We start from the raw sequence: 16,273 nt of genomic DNA, 5'->3' as shown, positions 1-16,273 counted from the left end.
TCTATGTGTATGTAAAGATCCTCTTCAGGTCTAAGCCGCGAAAATTCTCGTTTTTCAAAAAACTTCTTTTCACACAAAAATAAACAAATATTTATTTTACAACGTGGAGCTGCGTGGTCGAAGCAATTGCGTTTCTGTTTATTTTCACTTACCAAATTACCCTCAACAACATTCACCTATACTACGTCGTTTAATTACCCTAATCATTTTACGCCGTCGTCTATCTAAGGCCATCTTCGGTATTATCAAAAACTGGTTCTGTCTTCTCCCTTTTTCGTTTTACCTTCTTCCAAGAAACCGACTCAGTGCCCTCCATTCTTTTCTCCTTCTTTCCTAACCCAAAATATCAAATCACGACGTTCAGCAAACCCTAGTTTTTGTTTCGTTTTTTTTGAGTTTGCGTGCGTGTGTGTTTTTTTTCCTTTCATGTTCTCCTATCTGCTGCGTTGTTTCATCAAAAGAATGAAATCATAATTGGTTTGTTTATCTGGGGTTATCCGATTGGTAACGTCATTGAAATCTAATCAATCACAGGCGTCAGGGATGTATTACGTTACCGTTATTGTGTTCTTGTTTTAGTTTGATAATTCATTTTTGAAATCTGTATAACTGGAATAATTTGAGGGGGGTTAATTGATCTATATGGTATATGGCGAACGGTACGGCTCCGGATGAGTTCGTGGTGTTATCACGAGTCCGGACTGGTCTGAAGCGTGAGTTTGCATTTGCTTTGAAAGTTCAATCGACGATTTGTGGATCATTAGGTCGGACTCGTTCCACGAAGTTACATAATGCGATTCCGGAGAGTCCCACCCCGAAGAGGTTAAAGGGGTTAGGGACGATGGAGGCCAAAGAAGGTGAGGAGGAAGATGAGGAATCGGATGAGGCTGCCCAGTTAAGGAGTTGCGAGGTGGGGGAGGTTGAGAAGGTGAAGATAATGGAGGACATGGCGGATTCAATGAGTGAAGAGGAAGCCAAGAGTGATATTGTAGACCTTATAAGCGATGAAGAACCCAAGAGTCAGGTTGATGAATCTACGGGTGATACTGGAACTAAGGACGAGAAATTGGATGCAATTCGTATAGAAGAATCGAAGGAGGAACTATTGGATAGTGAGGATCCAAGCAGCCATCGTACTGTGGATTTAGCAATACACAGCGAATTGGTCGATGTAAAAGTGGATCCCTCGTATGAGGAAGAATCTAAGGAAACCTTGAGGAATGAATCTGAAGAGCTTTCGACATGTGCGGATTTAGGGAAGGCGGGTAAAAATGTTTCCTCAGAGGAAGCAGCTAATGGGTCGAAGTCGATCATTGATGTTAATGGTCAGTTGGGAAAGAAGATGTTTCAGCAGCCTCGCAAGAGGTTTACTCGTTCGGCCTTAAAACAGAATGTGGAGCCCACGTCCTTAGAACATCTTTCAAAATGTAATACGGGTGTGGCAATGCAAGTAATCACGAATGATACTGAAACCAAACCTGAGGATATTCCTGGCCCCTTAGCTACACCTCCGGTGAAGATTGGAAAGACAAAGCTGAAGAAAGTGTCTGCTAAGAAGTTTCCCGCCAAGTTAAAAGACCTTCTGGATACAGGTATTTTGGAGGGACTTCGAGTAAGATACATCAGAGGTTCTAAGGTATTGGTTCAAATTGTATTAGCTTCCAATTTTTGTCAACTAAAATGTCTCTTTTGTCTTACCTTCTTCTGCTGACTCGTTGTAGATCAAAGCACTAGGAGAAACTGGGCTTGGAGGAGTAATCAGTGGCTCTGGGATAATTTGTTTCTGTAACAACTGCAAAGGAAAAGAAGTAAGTTTTGTTTATGGTTAGATACATGAAAATGTTCGAGGATTTTTTTAATTCATATCTGAATAATGCAGGTTGTTTCTCCTACTTTATTTGAACTACATGCCGGTAGCTCAAATAAACGTCCACCAGAGTACATTTACTTGGAGACTGGGAATACCCTCCGGGATATCATGAATGCATGCCAAAATTTTTCTTTTGACCAGACAGAAGAATTCATCCAAAGTGCAATTGGTCGTTCCTTGGTAAAGAGAACTGCTATCTGCTTGAATTGCAAAGGTTGCTTTTTATTTTTGGTTAGCTTGTCATGCAGTTTATCTACTTGGTTGCTACACCCAACAGTCAAATATTTACATATTTAACTCATTACATTGTAGGTCGAATTCCTGAATCAGACACTGGTATTGCCATGCTACTTTGCTGTTCATGCATGGATTCAAAGAAGCCTCAGGTTAGCTCAAGCCCGAGCCCGAGCCCCAGCCCCAGCCCCACTCCTATAGTCTTTAGTAAAGACAGGTGTTTTTACTGATTCTGATGCTTTTTCCATTTAGTGTTTTGTGACAACAATATAAACAAATGTTGCTACTTTTTTGGTAATTAGCAATTCTTAGCTTCATTTGATGCTTTTAGAAATTTTTATCAACGAACATTTAGAATTTGGAATATGACACGATGGGAAGGGTTTTGGGTTTTCTTTTTTGTTGAATAAATTGCACCAAAGGTGAATAAAAGGAAGTAGGTCCGATATTATCTCAGTCAAAGAATAAGATCTATTTTAGTCTCCATCATCAATTTTCTATAAGTATTTAAATTAAATAGATTCTCAATGGTACATGTCTATGTTTTATAATTTTATTCAATGTGTTATTTCATTGAGTGAATTTCATGGCGGTGAAAGAACTGTTTGTTGCTACTTCCAGTATTACTATTGTCTATTACACCTCTGTTTGCCCTTTCAAACTCGACTCATCAAGTTCTTATGGTTTGCTAATGCACATGTAAATGGATGGATTTTCCTCTCTCTGGAATCACGGATTTTCTTTTAACAATGATATGAAACATCAGTATTAATTTGTAGAATTTTGGTTGTCTCACGATATATAAGTTCCTTGAAATCATACTCTGTTGCATGTATTTCTAGGCAATAGATTTACTATCCTTATCACACTATTACATGAAAGAGTTTTGGGCGGATCATCTCATTATGTTTTATGGTTTATTGGTTTCTGGAATCAAAATTCAAAATGTTGCATATTTTATCTTGGACCGCTATTGTACTTCTTGCGCTGATGTATTCTAAAATTCTATTTCTTATGTCTGTTTTTGGCAGAACTCCAAAACCTAATGTACTTTCCAAGTCATCTGACACTATAACGAAGAGTGTTTCGACTCGTGGTAAAATTCATGGAAGAATAACTAGAAAGTTAGTGATTTGTTCCTTATTAAATTCTTGTGCCACTTGGATGTACTCTATTTATTTCCTTTTCGTTATAGTTTATCTCGTTGACATTTTCTGGTATCTTTCAAACAGGGATCTAAGATTGCATAAGTTAGTGTTTGAGGAAGATATATTACCTGATGGAACTGAAGTTGCATACTATGCCCGTGGGCAGGTATTTCATATTTCTTTTCATCATTTATTTATTTTTAACCATAGACTAGTAACCAATTAGTTCTTACTAATAATTTTCATGTTATGTATAGTTCATCTAATTCTTATTTTGCAGAAATTGTTGGTTGGGTATAAAAAGGGATCTGGTATTTTTTGTAGCTGCTGCAATTCTGAGGTACTTTTCTTCTGCTGAAACATTTCTGATTCTGAAGGTTTACTAGAGTTTTGATTTGGCTTCTGCTTAATGAGTAGGTTAGTCCCTCACAATTTGAAGCTCATGCTGGTTGGGCATCAAGGCGCAAACCGTGAGTATTTGTCTAGTTTATTTTGATATAATTTATCCTGCAATTTTTATATAATTAAAATAGTGAAAGGACAACATCACGTTCTTATTAGAGGGCCACTGTGTTCACGATCTCTTTTCTTGTTTCAGATTACTCTTTTTTGTCTCTCTTTTAAAAAGGGAAACAAACATGCATTGTTAATTGTTACTTGTTTTTTTAATAGAAAACTAAGAAAAAACTGAGTTTTCATGATAATTAAATTTTAAATATAATATTCTAACCTTTAGTGTTGTAGTTTTATTATAAAAACATTATTTATGCAATTTACAGGTGAAAAATGATGAGATAAGGTTTTCTCTATATTGACAATTGGAATGAGAAGAAGAAATTAGATTTTGTTGTTTCTAACAGTTGTATATAGTATTTGGGGTGTTTTTTAGGATTGAGAAACGAGCATGAAGTAATAGTTCACAAACGGCTATGTTCTCATAAAAAATAGCTAACAAATGTTATGGTCTAAAAATTGAAAAGAAATAAAGAAGATTAAGAGAAATAATAATGTCTCCAAGCCTACTTTTAAGTAATTAATGTATCTTACCCAGCTTGTGCTCTTAGTAATTTTCACACATCATTGTATATGAATAATAGAAATATTTTGCATGAAATATGAAATAAAAGTTTTGTTTACAGTATATTATCGTTTAGTGGATATAATTGGTTTTGCATTGACTTGGCATAGTGTACCCTCCTTTGCAGATATTTGCACATTTACACATCAAATGGGGTGTCTCTGCATGAGTTGTCCATATCTCTATCGAAAGGACGGAAGTTCTCGTTGACTGATAACGATGACTTGTGTAGCATTTGTGCAGATGGAGGGGATCTGCTGTGTTGTGATGGCTGCCCCAGGTCTTTTCATAGAGGTGATTACTCTTCCTGTTAAAAATGTCGTATCTTAATGGTAGTTTCTTCACAAAATTTTGAGATCTCTGCTGTCTCTCTCTTTCCTCTCTCCTCTTTCCTCTCTCCTCTTTCGGTATATTTGTTGACTGATTACTCTTTCATAAATATAAGTCTCATGATCAAAATATTAAGATGTACTGCTGTTGCATTTATGCATCACAGCACTCGGTAATGCAGAATACAATTATTTCCATATGGTAAGTATATATATTGAAAGTAGAGACAAAGAACAAACACAAATTTACGTGGAAACCTTGGTACAAGGAGAAAAACTAGGTGCTAATGATTTTATAATACTCATAAAGGTACAAAGGGGAAGTATTTATAGGCAACCTAATTAACAGATTAAAAATAGGGCAAAGTAAATGACGTAGCTAGCATTGAGCTTTCAATATGACCTAAGTCCATTATTTCTAACACTCCCACTCAAGTTGGAACATAAATGTCATAAAGACCCAACTTGCTAATACACCAATCAAAGCTTTGTATGAGGAACCCTCCCTTTGTGAGGATATCAACAATTTGTTGGCTTGAGAATATGTAAGGAAGGCAACTGCTACCATCGTCAAGCTTCTCTTTGATAAAATGTTTGTCAATCTCCACATGTTTAGTTCTATCATGTTGGACCAGGTTATTGTCAATGGTAATGGCTGTCTTGTTATAAGAGAAAAGCTTCGTAGGCACCTCTTGGTCTTGACAAAGGTCAGACAACACCTTTTGGAGCCAGGTCTCCTAGTAGATCCCCAAACTCATAGCCTTGTATTTGGCTTTCGCGCTACTTCTAGTCACAACACCTTACTTCTTACTTCTCTAGGCAACAAGTTTGTCCGACACAAAATACATTATCCTTAGGTAAACTTTCTATCAACAATAGATCCTATCCAGTCAGACTCAGCATAAACTTCAACACATCTTCTGTCAGTCTTCTTGTATCTTAGACATCTACTAGCAGTTGCTTTTAAATAGCTTAGAACCCTATTAACCGTCTCCATGTGGTCCTTATAAGGTGCCACATGAACTGATCGACAGCGCTTACAACATAGGAGATGCCAGGCTTAGTGTGAGATAAGTAAATCAACTTTCCTACCGGGTGCTGATATTTCTTTTTTCATGAGGAACTCTGTCACCTGAATTTTTGAGTTTGGCATTGAGCTCAATTGGTGTATAAATAGGACGACATCCTAGCACACTTGTCTCACCTAATAAACCAAAGGTGTACATTTTTTGGGACATTGAGATGCCTTCTTTGCATCTAGCAATCTCCATCTTGGGAAAGTACTTCAGACTCTCCAAGTCTTTGGTTTTAAACTCAAACACCATCTTCTTCTTTAGTTTAATAATTTCATTAGTGTCATTCCCAGATAGCACAATGTCATCGACATAGAGAATCAATACTACAATTTTCCCTGTCTTGGAGACTTTGATGAACAAGGTGTGATAGGAGTGCCCCGGGTTGTACCTCTAAGACTAAATGAAAGTGGTAAAACACGCTCTTGGTGATTGTTTTAACCCGTATAAAGACTTTTGAAGCTTGCAAACCTGATTATTAAATTGAGCTTCATGTATATAGGGGTCAATCCTTATTCATTGCAACAGACAACAAAAATCTAATAGTGTTTCATTTGCAACAGGAGAAAAAGTCTCTGCATAATCAATCCCCAAGTTTGAGTGAATGCTTTGTACTTGAATGTAAACACCTTGTATTGTGGTAGAGTCAAGACTGACAGTAAAAGCTCTAAACTGTGGTGAGAGATTCTCATATGACAGATAATTAGAGATGGAATGCTTTGTACAGGATGTAGTACTTTTCCTTAGTGCAGTAGGAAGATCAAGAGATGGATCATACCTACTGATATTTTCTGAATAGTTTGACTTAATTTCGTTTTCAGTATGTTCAACAACAACCTCATTCTCACTAATCTTGTTCTCTCTATCTACAATGACCCCATCAATACTGCCCTGCCCATCCATATCATCTGGAATAGCTGTCTCGTAATCGTCATTCTCACTTGCCTTATTGTTGGTATGTGAGTCAGTTGAATTTGTCTTGGACTTGTCATTCTTACTCATTCTACTATTACTATGTGAGTCAATGGAATTAGTTATACCTTGATCTTTTATTGGTTTCGAATCTTGGACTAGAGCCGTCTGAACAGTAGAAGGCTCAACTTCCTTTTTGAGATTCCTCCTATAGTATGCATGCATCACAAGATAAAGAAGAAACATCACAAGATAACGTAAATAGAGACGAAGAACAAACACAATTTTACATGGAAACCTTAGTATAGGGAGAAAAACCAAGTTCTAATAATTTTATTATTTTCTAATACTCATAAAGCTACAAAGTGGAAGTATTTATAGGCAACACTTGCTTAAATAACATAATAAAAATAGTGCAAAGTAAATTATGTAACTACCCTTGGGCTTTCAACATGACCTAAGCCCATTATTCTAACCATATACATTTACATTTGACTTTTTGTGCTTGGCCAATTCAGATTGTGTTCCTTTACAATGTATCCCTACTGGTATCTGGTACTGCAAATATTGCCAGAATTTGTTCCAAAAGGAAAAATTTGTGGAGCACAATGCCAATGCTGTTGCCGCTGGAAGGGTTGCTGGTGTTGATCCTATTGAACAGATAACAACGAGATGCATTCGAATTGTCAAAACTATGGAAGTGGAAGTTGGTGGATGTGCATTATGCAGGTATATTTTTTTTCTTCGGAAGAGCCTTGTTTTTCACATTTTGCACCTCAATATTTGTACATTTTTAGTTTTTATTTCTTAATGTTTCTTCAAATGTTCTAAATGGTAGTTTCATTTGTTGTAGATGCCACGACTTTAGCAAGTCAGGGTTTGGTCCTCGAACTGTTATTCTCTGTGATCAGGTATTATTTTTCAACTTTGTTTAACAATTTTTTGTTAATAATGAATAGGATTCCTTTTATCATTGTTCGCTAACTGTGAAGTACCAAATGACAATGTTTTCTCCAGTGTGAGAAGGAGTTTCATGTTGGTTGCTTAAAGGAAAACAACATGGAAGATCTGAAGGTGTTCCCCTGTTCCATCTTTCTCTGCAGATTTCTTTTTGAGTGGTAAATGTTGTGATCTGAGTTTTAAAATCTCGATACAACTGTTCTTGCAGGAACTTCCTCAAGGAAAATGGTTTTGTTGTCCGGAGTGTAACAGAATACATTCTGCCCTAGAGAAGTTGGTGGTTTTAGGAGGAGAGAAGCTGCCTGAGTCTATTTTGGTCTCTGTTCAGAAAAAGATTGAAGACCAGGGTTCAGCAAGCATAAACGATGTTGAAATTAGATGGCGGGTCCTCAATTGGAAAATGCTGTCTTCTGATGAAACTAGATCATTACTTTCGAAGGCGGTTTCTATTTTCCATGTGAGTGACTATCATTAGCAATCGTCCTTTAGAAAGGAAAGCTATAGTTTATCAACTCTTAGCCGCACTGATAAATATGAATTGTTTTGTGGGCCTCTTTATTCTTTTTACTTCTGCTTACCAACTGTTTTGTTTTTTTCCCATAAATCCAGGATTGTTTTGATCCGATTGTTGACTCAGCCTCCGGGAGAGACTTCATTCCGTCGATGCTTTATGGGTAAAGAATTGTACTCATTGTTTTCCCTTTTTAATTCTCTCAATGATTAGTTTCTGCATCTTGCTATGAAGTTGATATAGTGATTGTTGAGAGTAATCTTCTGCACTTCTATGCCGTGCAGGAGGAACATCCGGGGTCAAGAATTTGGTGGGATATACTGTGCAGTTCTAACAGTGAAGTAAGAATTTTTGAAGTTTGCGTTTTATTTTTGGAATCTTATCACTTAGTTAATCTTTGTCTTTTCTTGTAGTGAATCTGTTGTGTCAGTGGGAATATTTCGAATATTTGGGGCTGAAGTAGCGGAGCTTCCTTTAGTAGCAACAGATACCAACTTTCAAGGACAGGTAGCTATCATCTGTTCTTCACATTGAAAAAGATTTTCCTCTTTCATTGAGAAATGAACTTGCGTAGCTCATTAAGAAGACTATTTCCAGGGCTACTTCCAATCTTTGTATGCATGCATCGAGAGGTTCTTAGGATTTTTGAACGTAAAGAATCTAGTTCTTCCAGCTGCAGACGAAGCAGAGTCATTGTGGATCAACAAATTTGGTTTTAGCAAGTTACCTCCTGAAGAGGTATACATTAATCTTCACAATAGAAAATTGCATGTGATGAAGGAAAAAAGCATAGAGTGGTGTGACGAACTACTTTTGTATTCTTGTTGCAGGTAATGGAGTTCAAGAGACATTACCAAATGATGATCTTCCAAGGGACGTCGATGTTGCAAAAAGAAGTACCGAAATATCGTGTAATTAATAGTGCAGCAAACCCAGGGAGCTGAAGATGAAACATAGTAGAACTTAGGTAACTGACAGTGGATGAAATTCTTTTGCAGTGGAAAGCAAATGAAGCAACCCCACTTGCCCTGATGAAATCTATACATAGGGAGGGAAGGGGAGGGGTGTTGCTTTTTTTCTCTTTTTTTTTTGTTGGGTGTACAGAAAAATGGTCATACAACCCTGATGAATGATAGGGTTAACCAAATTTTTTTGCTAGTGTACAGGAGGAAAAAAGGGAAAACAAAAAAGGATGGTAGTTAGTTTGGTGAAGGCTTGTGGAGAAAGAAAGTGTTTGGGTAAAGAAAGCTTTCCAAAATTTTGTTCTCGGCTTTAAATTCCATAGTGTATTTTGCTATGACTTTATGGGTGTTTTTTTTCTAGTGTATTTTGCTATGACTTTATGGGTGTTTTTTTTCTTTTTTGCATCCAGAGGATGTAATTCTTTGAATCTGTGATCATGAATGTTTTAAATTTGAACATGATTGTGGGTTTGAAGAGAGAAATTGAATATAGCAGTTATAAATGTTGGGTTGTTAGTTTAATATCAATATTAAATATGTATAAAACATTCTGCTTGCCATTATTTGAAGTTATTGTTCTAAAAGAATGTTCTGTTAGTAAGATGAATTGATAACTCTTGTAGGTTCAAATTTAATATTTAAACGGTAATTCATTTCGTAGGAGGGGGTTGAAACTCTGCAACCTTTGGAGAGACTGTCATTTACCATCAAGTTATACTCTTCTTTTAGATTTAAGTAAGCTGCAATAATTGTGAAACTAGTTTGCTCATTATGCCTTTTTAAAGTTCGTTGGAGAATCGAAAAAAATTAATGTGAAGTGTTAATACAACATTGAAAAGTTAAACTTTTGAAAGTTATATACAAACATATTTAGAAGCCATTAGGGAAGAGTAAAAAATATGAGTTTCGTTTACTTTTTCATCCGCTAAAATACTTTAAAGTACAAAATTGAAAAGAAAAAAAATTCCTTACTGCGATACATGTGGCAAAAAATGATCGGCCGACTTTGAATTTCGTTTACTTCAAATTGAGCGTATTTATATAAATAATATGCCCTTTCATCGGGTTCTGGAGCCCTCGTTGAGGCTTAAGTTCACTATTCGTACGTTGCTTCATTTTCGCGATCAAAACCATTGAATCCGCTTCGTTGTATTCTGCAAGACGAATACCACTCAGTGATAGATGGGTCAGATTTAGTACTCTGAGAAGTACTTCGACGACATTTATGAGTACAGGTATTGTGTTCTTACTCTCAGTTTCCAACTCCATTGTTACTCGCTGTCTTGAAGGATTGTTTGGATTTGGAAGTGGTCATTTTTTTTGTCTTCAATGTCTAATTGGATTGATTGGTGCAGACACGTGGTTCTCCCACCCGAAGTGGCAAAGTTGTTTCCTAAGAATCGTCTGCTCTCGGAAGTAAGCAATTTTGTTTTCTTAGTTTCAAATTTATGTGTCTTGATTTTGTTACGAAAGGAAGAATTATCTTATTGATTGAGAAGAAACTTAGTTCAATAGTTGAATTCTTATTTCCTGTTTAGGTATCACTCTTGAGAGACCCTATGAAATAGATATTATTATGTGGACAATTTTTCCCCTTATTTCTAATCTTTTATATTTTCATATGATCTTGATATTCTCTCTTTGATTTGACTGATGGTTGCATGAAGTTGAAACGATGTTTTTGAGTATTTCGGATAGAAGTTATATGAAAAAGGATTGAGAATTGAGGGCTTATGACTTATTCATTAGACTAAATCCCTTCTGATTTGCCAATTGTGCAATTCCCTCTATGCAATTAGTGAGCAATGGACGCTTCTGTTGGGCATAAGCATAGGAACATTATCATCTTTGATTTTCTTGGCTTTCTTATTGAACTCAAGTTAGTTGTTCTAAACAAAAGGGTGCTTTCCAAATCTGTTTTACTACTCGTTTCATGGAAGCATTTTGTTATACTCTTAGACCTTTAATCTTATGTGCAGAATGAATGGCGTGCAATTGGAGTCCAGCAGAGTCGTGGGTGGGTGCACTATGCTTTTCATTGTCCCGAACCTCATATCATGCTATTCAGGAGGCCCCTGAACTACCAACAGCAACAGGAGAATCGCACTCAACAAAATGCACTTGCTGCTAAATGATTGCTTCATTTTACGGTTCTCTTGCTTAGTAAATATGCATGAGTTTCTATGTTTACCTTGAACTCTGTATGTTTGTAGAGGAGGCTTATATATATATGCATATGCTCCGTATCTTTGCCGGACACTGTGGTTCCTTGAATTTAGAAGTAAAAATGGGTTTTATGGATCTTGATCTTTAACTTTCTGTACAGAGGTGAATTATTTTTATGGTGTGTGACTTCTATTATTTTTATAACAAAAGATGGATTTTGTTGATTGTGAATCATGATCGTGCTCTTTTTCTTTTAATGAGTGTATGCTAGTTTCTCATTTTTGCAACATCCGTCTTGAGAATTTGTACCACTTTAGTGAACTGCTTGCTGCCACATACATCTCTCATTTGGATGGTGTGAAATTTGTTTTAAATTCTTTGGTTTATGATTTAGGCCAAAGAGATTGGAACAGTATAAATGAATCTCAGCGGCCTGGGTATTGAAAAGGTTATATCTCTTTCAAATTTTAGATGAATGCTATCGGTTCAACTAATGAATGGTAAATAAGAATATTCCGCATGAGCCAATTTTTTTTGTGACGAAAATGGTAGGATTTCAAAGATATTAGATTTGGTTTTCATGAAAATTATCCAATAAAATTATTGGTTGAATTAGTAAAAATTAGTAGCACCAATCTAAACTTTTTTATTAAGTGCATCATTACTTTGAGTCGAAATTCTAAATAGGAACCTGTTTTCTGTTTTGTTTAGAGCCTTGAAAAAAAGAACAAAAATAATCTCAAACTTAAATGATCAGCAAATCTTGACCATGCTGATTTAATAACAATACAATCATACAATACAAGTGCTCCTAATCTAAGTTCTGCCATTACTTCATAATCGAAAATACAAGGAAGAACTCAACAACATTGACAATAACAAAATGCTCTCTGTCTGTAACTATCTATTGTACAAATCAGAAATTAATTCTAATTCACATCTTCATTAGTTTCTGTAGTTCTAAGTTGCTCCTTCAATAAAGCAGCCCTTCTTGCCTTAAGCTCAGCCCCTTCAATATGCAACAAAACCCATTTCTCATTCATATCCTTCAAATTCTTCTCATTCATTCTCCTCAGCCCATCTCTCCACACCCCATTCCCCGGAAACTGCCGAGAAAATTCAGCCACAAGAACAGGAAAGTTCTTCAGATCAACATCAACCCCAACCCCTTCTTTTCTAGTGATTGATCTTTGTTTGATTCTTCGTGAAAGTAACCTTGAAGGTGAAATTACCTGTGGTTTTCTTGTTACAGGTGTGGGGGATTTTCCCCAGATGCTGCGGCCTAGGTCGAGGATCTGACGTTGGTGAGGAGTTTTGATGAAGGACTTTGTTCTTGCGAATTTGTGGTACAGGAGTTTGAGTCGGTGGAGCTTATCGGCGATGACGGAGTGGGAGAATTTGGGGCCGACGGCGGTCTGAAGGCGGTCGAAGGCCTGAGAATCGAGAGTGGGGAGAGAATTCTTGGTGGGGTTTTCGGATCTGGAGATTTGGAGGTAGGAATTCAGGAGATTGATTTCATCTTCGTCGTTGAAATGAAGTTGATCGATTTGGTTGTTGGATTGGGTTAGGGTTTCGGGAGAGGCGCTGGACGGCGGTGACCGGTGGAGCGTTGACATGATGGGAATTTGGACGATATAGATCGGAGTTTCGGTGGGGGTTTGGTTTTGGCGAGAGTGTCAATGACTGGTAAAGGTTTCTTTAGTCATAAATTTGGTGAGCCGGTCAATGTTATGGCCAACAAAATTTCCCGCTCCAATCCCCTTTTTATTTTTGTTTATCATTTTAATAAATACGAGGGGAGAGAATCAAAAGTTATTATACCCAAACAATTTTATAACTTGAATGATAAGAAGCAAAAGAGTTTTTAAATCTTGCAAGTTTAAAATTTCAAATTTCTGGTTCATGGTAAGTAGATAAATTATATCATTTATGTTTTCTTTCAGTAATCAGATTCACAAATTCCTTACCCAGCCTATTTTTATTTCTATATTTTCTTTTAGTTTATATACTTTTAAACATTCTTTTCTATTTAAATCTTTTTTTTCAATTCAAATTAATTAAATAATAATAATAGTAATTTTGTTGCATCTTTCAAAATTCTTTCTAAAACTAAAGTATGTTTCAAAATTTATAGAAACTTATTCATTTACCATTCTTTCAAACAAAGAGTGAACAATTAGGATGTACTAAAGTGAGTATTTTAAGAAAATTCATAGATAAAAGTGTAAATATTGGTTTCAACAAATTTCAATGAACGAGAAAGTAACGGTTTAAAAGAAGTAATATATTTTTACTTTTTGGGTCTTTTTTTTGTATAGTTTAAAATAACACAGTAGAGAGAAAATTGATTAAAATAATTTGTCTTTCCTCCTAAAAGAACCTCTTTCCCATTGTTTTTTTGGTCTAATGAAATTTATTGAGAAAAAAATAAATTGGATATTGGTGGAATTTATTTTTTTTGGATTGTGCACTCTATCATGTTCTTCTTCTTCTTCTTCTTCTTCTTCAATACGAACTTTAATGAAAATTGATCCAATCGAACCGAACCAAATCAAACCAATCCGGTTCGCTTTTTTACACCAGTATTTACAATTTAATTTCCAGCCGGGGCTTGGAATGGTTTAGGGCTGAACCCCTTGGATCAACAATTTCCGTATCAGGTCCCATTGTTCTCTCTTTGAAGAACCTCCTCTTCACTTCATTCGCTTATTCCTCTCATCCCCAAATTCCTTCGGTAAGCTCCCCGTCTTCTTCTACTTTTCATCTAGGGTTTTTTTCTACTTTACTTTTTTTTTTTTTTATTCATTCTCGATTCCTTTGGTGTTGCTTTAATTTCCATTTGTTTCTTTTGATTCTAATGTTTTTCTCGCCGCATGGATAGATTTTGTACCTGCTAAATGTATGAGTTTCATTATCAATTATGGACAAACTAGGCAGATATTTGTAATTTGCGTTAGTTAGCGGAAGAAATTGCTGCTTTGTGCTCAAACATCTGTTCTTTTGTATCTGGATTTGCGTATGTGTCCATGGAGATTGAGGCTTAAGTTTCTCAGTTTAAGATTAGCTGCGGAAGTGCTATGATTTTCTAGTACTTGTGGATCCTTATTTAGCTCTCTTGGTCATTAATTGAGAATGCTGCAGGATTTCAGAAGTTGTCATTTCACATAATCTCATCTCATATTGGGTAGATTAATTATGGAATTTGTTCATTATGATATTCTCGAAGTTAGAGTATCTGACACACTTGTTTCAAACAATTCATATTGTGGGGTGTGGGCGATAAATTTTGATTTGATTTCTGTAAAGCATTTTCTCTTCTTCTTGTCAACTCAAGGTGGTTGGTAGTTTCTTGTATGATAAAGTTCTTTGTAGCAGGTTAAGTTTACAGAATATCAATTGCTGTCTGCCTTTACAGTTATACATCTAAATGTTTCTAGTCTTTTCCTTACTGTCTTGGCTCCTGTGTTTTGTTCTTTCCTCTTTTCTTTTTAGCCGATGATAAGCACTTGAGGCCTTTTTGTTGAACTTTTCAAAACCAGAATACCTGTTCTTTATTAAAACAAAAAAGGAGGAAGCAATCTAGTATTTGCCAATTTATTTGTCTTCTTAACCTGGCGATGGTAGAGTTAGATTTTGTTTGAATCAACTTTTTAATTGCTTAAAAATACTTCACCTTTATATTACTATTAGTTTTTGACTCCTCGGTACTCGATCAAATCATTTTTTTTGGATGCACTCCTATAGGAGAATATTTAGTAATTCTTGAACTATTTCTTCTGTATTGAGGATCATCGAATCAAGCAAGAAAACTATTCCAATGATTAGTACCATTTATGTGTAGGGGTAGTAGCTCTTTTTCTCTTTCTTGAAGTTATCCAAATCGAATGATAAATTCATTTCTTTGCCTCTTTGGCCAATAAATTAGAATTAGTAGGTGAGATTAGATTGAATTACATGGAAATTGTCACTCATTCTATAGATTTCTTTTCAGTTCACTCATAGAAAACTTGATGACACGGCGTCGGAATTTGATTGTTGCCGTTGGGCTGATAGCCTTTGCATCTGCTGGATTAGCATTTCCCTTTTACATGGCGTAAGTAAATGACAATTTCATTCCTTTAATGAATGGATGAATTTGGAGAAGTTAACATTGAAAAGGATTACGATTCAGGTCTTCGAAAAAACCAGTTATAGATCCGACAAAGCCGCTTTCGCCGCAGGCCACTTTTCGAGGTCCTTATATTAACACTGGCTCCCGAGACGTTGGACCCGACCATCAAACTTACACCAAGAAGTGATTTCTTTTGAATCGTGCTTGGTTTTGCAAATCTATCTGTTGGTTTATTTCAATGTAGAAGAAGACTACGTGAATTTTTCTTCTTCTCTCTTATGGAGAAACAGTTGAGTAGTTCACTTGATTTACAAATCAAATCTTTGTAGATTAAAATATTGATGTCTTATAAAGGCATTGGGGTTTTAATTTCATGGATATATATCAACAAACTTATGGATATTTATGTAAATTTAAAATATAGTTAGATTAACAATATACATATACTTTTACTTTTTATCAAAGTTAGAGATTTGTCAATTGGGCAATAGAAACTAAAAGTTTGGTGAATCATATCAAAATAGAGTGTTTTGAGAATCTATGAACTTATATTCATTGTTTATATTGTTATCTCCAAAATTAAAATTTTATTCCAATTGTAATTTATATAGGGTTAAAAGTATTAGACATTCATTCAATTGTATCCATCCCTATGAGTTGGTCTTGTACTTAAATAAATTTATAGCACAATTTTATAAATTGATCTTTCTACTTCACCAAATAAGTATTCATTTTTACTAGAAGTTGACAAAGATTCAAGCTTCTACCATCCTCCAATAAAAATTAATTCTTACCTTACCTTGTTTCTTGTAAACTTTGAAGAAACAATTTGTTAGTTAAAAAAAGTGTTGCTGCCCAGGATCGAACTGGGGACCTTCAGTGTGTAAGACTGACGTGATAACCACTACACCACAGCAAC

At 35.6% G+C, this 16,273-nt stretch overlaps 3 protein-coding genes and 1 non-coding gene across 6 annotated transcripts; 3 read left to right on the top strand and 1 right to left on the bottom strand.

Annotated features, from left to right (window-relative positions):
• Window positions 1–186: 186 nt before the first annotated feature.
• LOC101214170 lies at window positions 187–9,637 on the top strand. 2 transcript variants are annotated; one of them, XM_011658743.2, is made up of 18 exons: window positions 187–1,636; window positions 1,722–1,808; window positions 1,880–2,084; window positions 2,183–2,321; window positions 3,136–3,228; window positions 3,337–3,418; window positions 3,533–3,592; window positions 3,670–3,722; window positions 4,458–4,624; window positions 7,163–7,373; window positions 7,498–7,555; window positions 7,662–7,718; window positions 7,813–8,061; window positions 8,214–8,278; window positions 8,400–8,456; window positions 8,529–8,622; window positions 8,789–8,853; window positions 8,946–9,637. In XM_011658743.2, exons 1-18 carry the CDS (start codon window positions 650–652, stop codon window positions 8,947–8,949), a joined length of 2,733 nt encoding a protein of 910 aa, XP_011657045.1. In that variant the 5' UTR covers window positions 187–649; the 3' UTR covers window positions 8,950–9,637. The 2 variants fall into 2 exon arrangements, with proteins under 2 accessions (XP_011657045.1, XP_011657044.1); XM_011658742.2 differs by having other exon boundaries at window positions 206–1,636; window positions 8,713–8,853.
• A 622-nt stretch (window positions 9,638–10,259) lies between these two features.
• LOC105435797 (cyclin-dependent kinases regulatory subunit 1) lies at window positions 10,260–11,378 on the top strand. Its single transcript, XM_011658741.2, is given in 3 exon segments — window positions 10,260–10,312; window positions 10,433–10,493; window positions 11,057–11,378. Coding segments are annotated over 3 exon segments (270 nt in total). The 3' UTR covers window positions 11,213–11,378.
• A 1,216-nt stretch (window positions 11,379–12,594) lies between these two features.
• LOC101222012 lies at window positions 12,595–15,792 on the top strand. Of its 2 annotated transcripts, XR_004217610.1 has the most exons (4): window positions 12,595–12,736; window positions 12,812–13,977; window positions 15,235–15,336; window positions 15,415–15,766. XR_004217610.1 is itself a non-coding variant. In XM_004145721.3 (3 exons), exons 2-3 carry the CDS (start codon window positions 15,254–15,256, stop codon window positions 15,539–15,541), a joined length of 210 nt encoding a protein of 69 aa, XP_004145769.1. In that variant the 5' UTR covers window positions 13,687–13,977; window positions 15,235–15,253; the 3' UTR covers window positions 15,542–15,792. The 2 variants fall into 2 exon arrangements, 1 of the variants encoding a protein (XP_004145769.1); XM_004145721.3 differs by lacking the exon at window positions 12,595–12,736 and having other exon boundaries at window positions 13,687–13,977; window positions 15,415–15,792.
• A 408-nt stretch (window positions 15,793–16,200) lies between these two features.
• Window positions 16,201–16,273, bottom strand: TRNAV-UAC. Its single transcript has one exon. It is a non-coding gene; the product is annotated as a tRNA-Val (tRNA).

Source organism: Cucumis sativus, chromosome 6 (genome assembly GCF_000004075.3).
Source record: "Cucumis sativus cultivar 9930 chromosome 6, Cucumber_9930_V3, whole genome shotgun sequence".
Lineage (NCBI taxonomy): Eukaryota > Viridiplantae > Streptophyta > Magnoliopsida > Cucurbitales > Cucurbitaceae > Cucumis > Cucumis sativus.
Note: the sequence above shows the minus strand (reverse complement) of the source record. Positions and strands in the feature narration are given on the sequence as shown.

Coding starts and splice junctions, on each gene's coding strand:
- LOC101214170 (XM_011658742.2), top strand. CDS start 650: ATGGCGAACGGTACGGCTCCGGATGAGTTCGTGGTGTTATCACGAGTC. Junction 4,625..7,162: donor CCCCAGGTCTTTTCATAGAG/GTGATTACTCTT, acceptor TGGCCAATTCAG/ATTGTGTTCCTTTACAATGT. Junction 8,279..8,399: donor ATTCCGTCGATGCTTTATGG/GTAAAGAATTGT, acceptor TATGCCGTGCAG/GAGGAACATCCGGGGTCAAG.
- LOC101222012 (XM_004145721.3), top strand. CDS start 15,254: ATGACACGGCGTCGGAATTTGATTGTTGCCGTTGGGCTGATAGCCTTT. Junction 15,337..15,414: donor GCATTTCCCTTTTACATGGC/GTAAGTAAATGA, acceptor ATTACGATTCAG/GTCTTCGAAAAAACCAGTTA.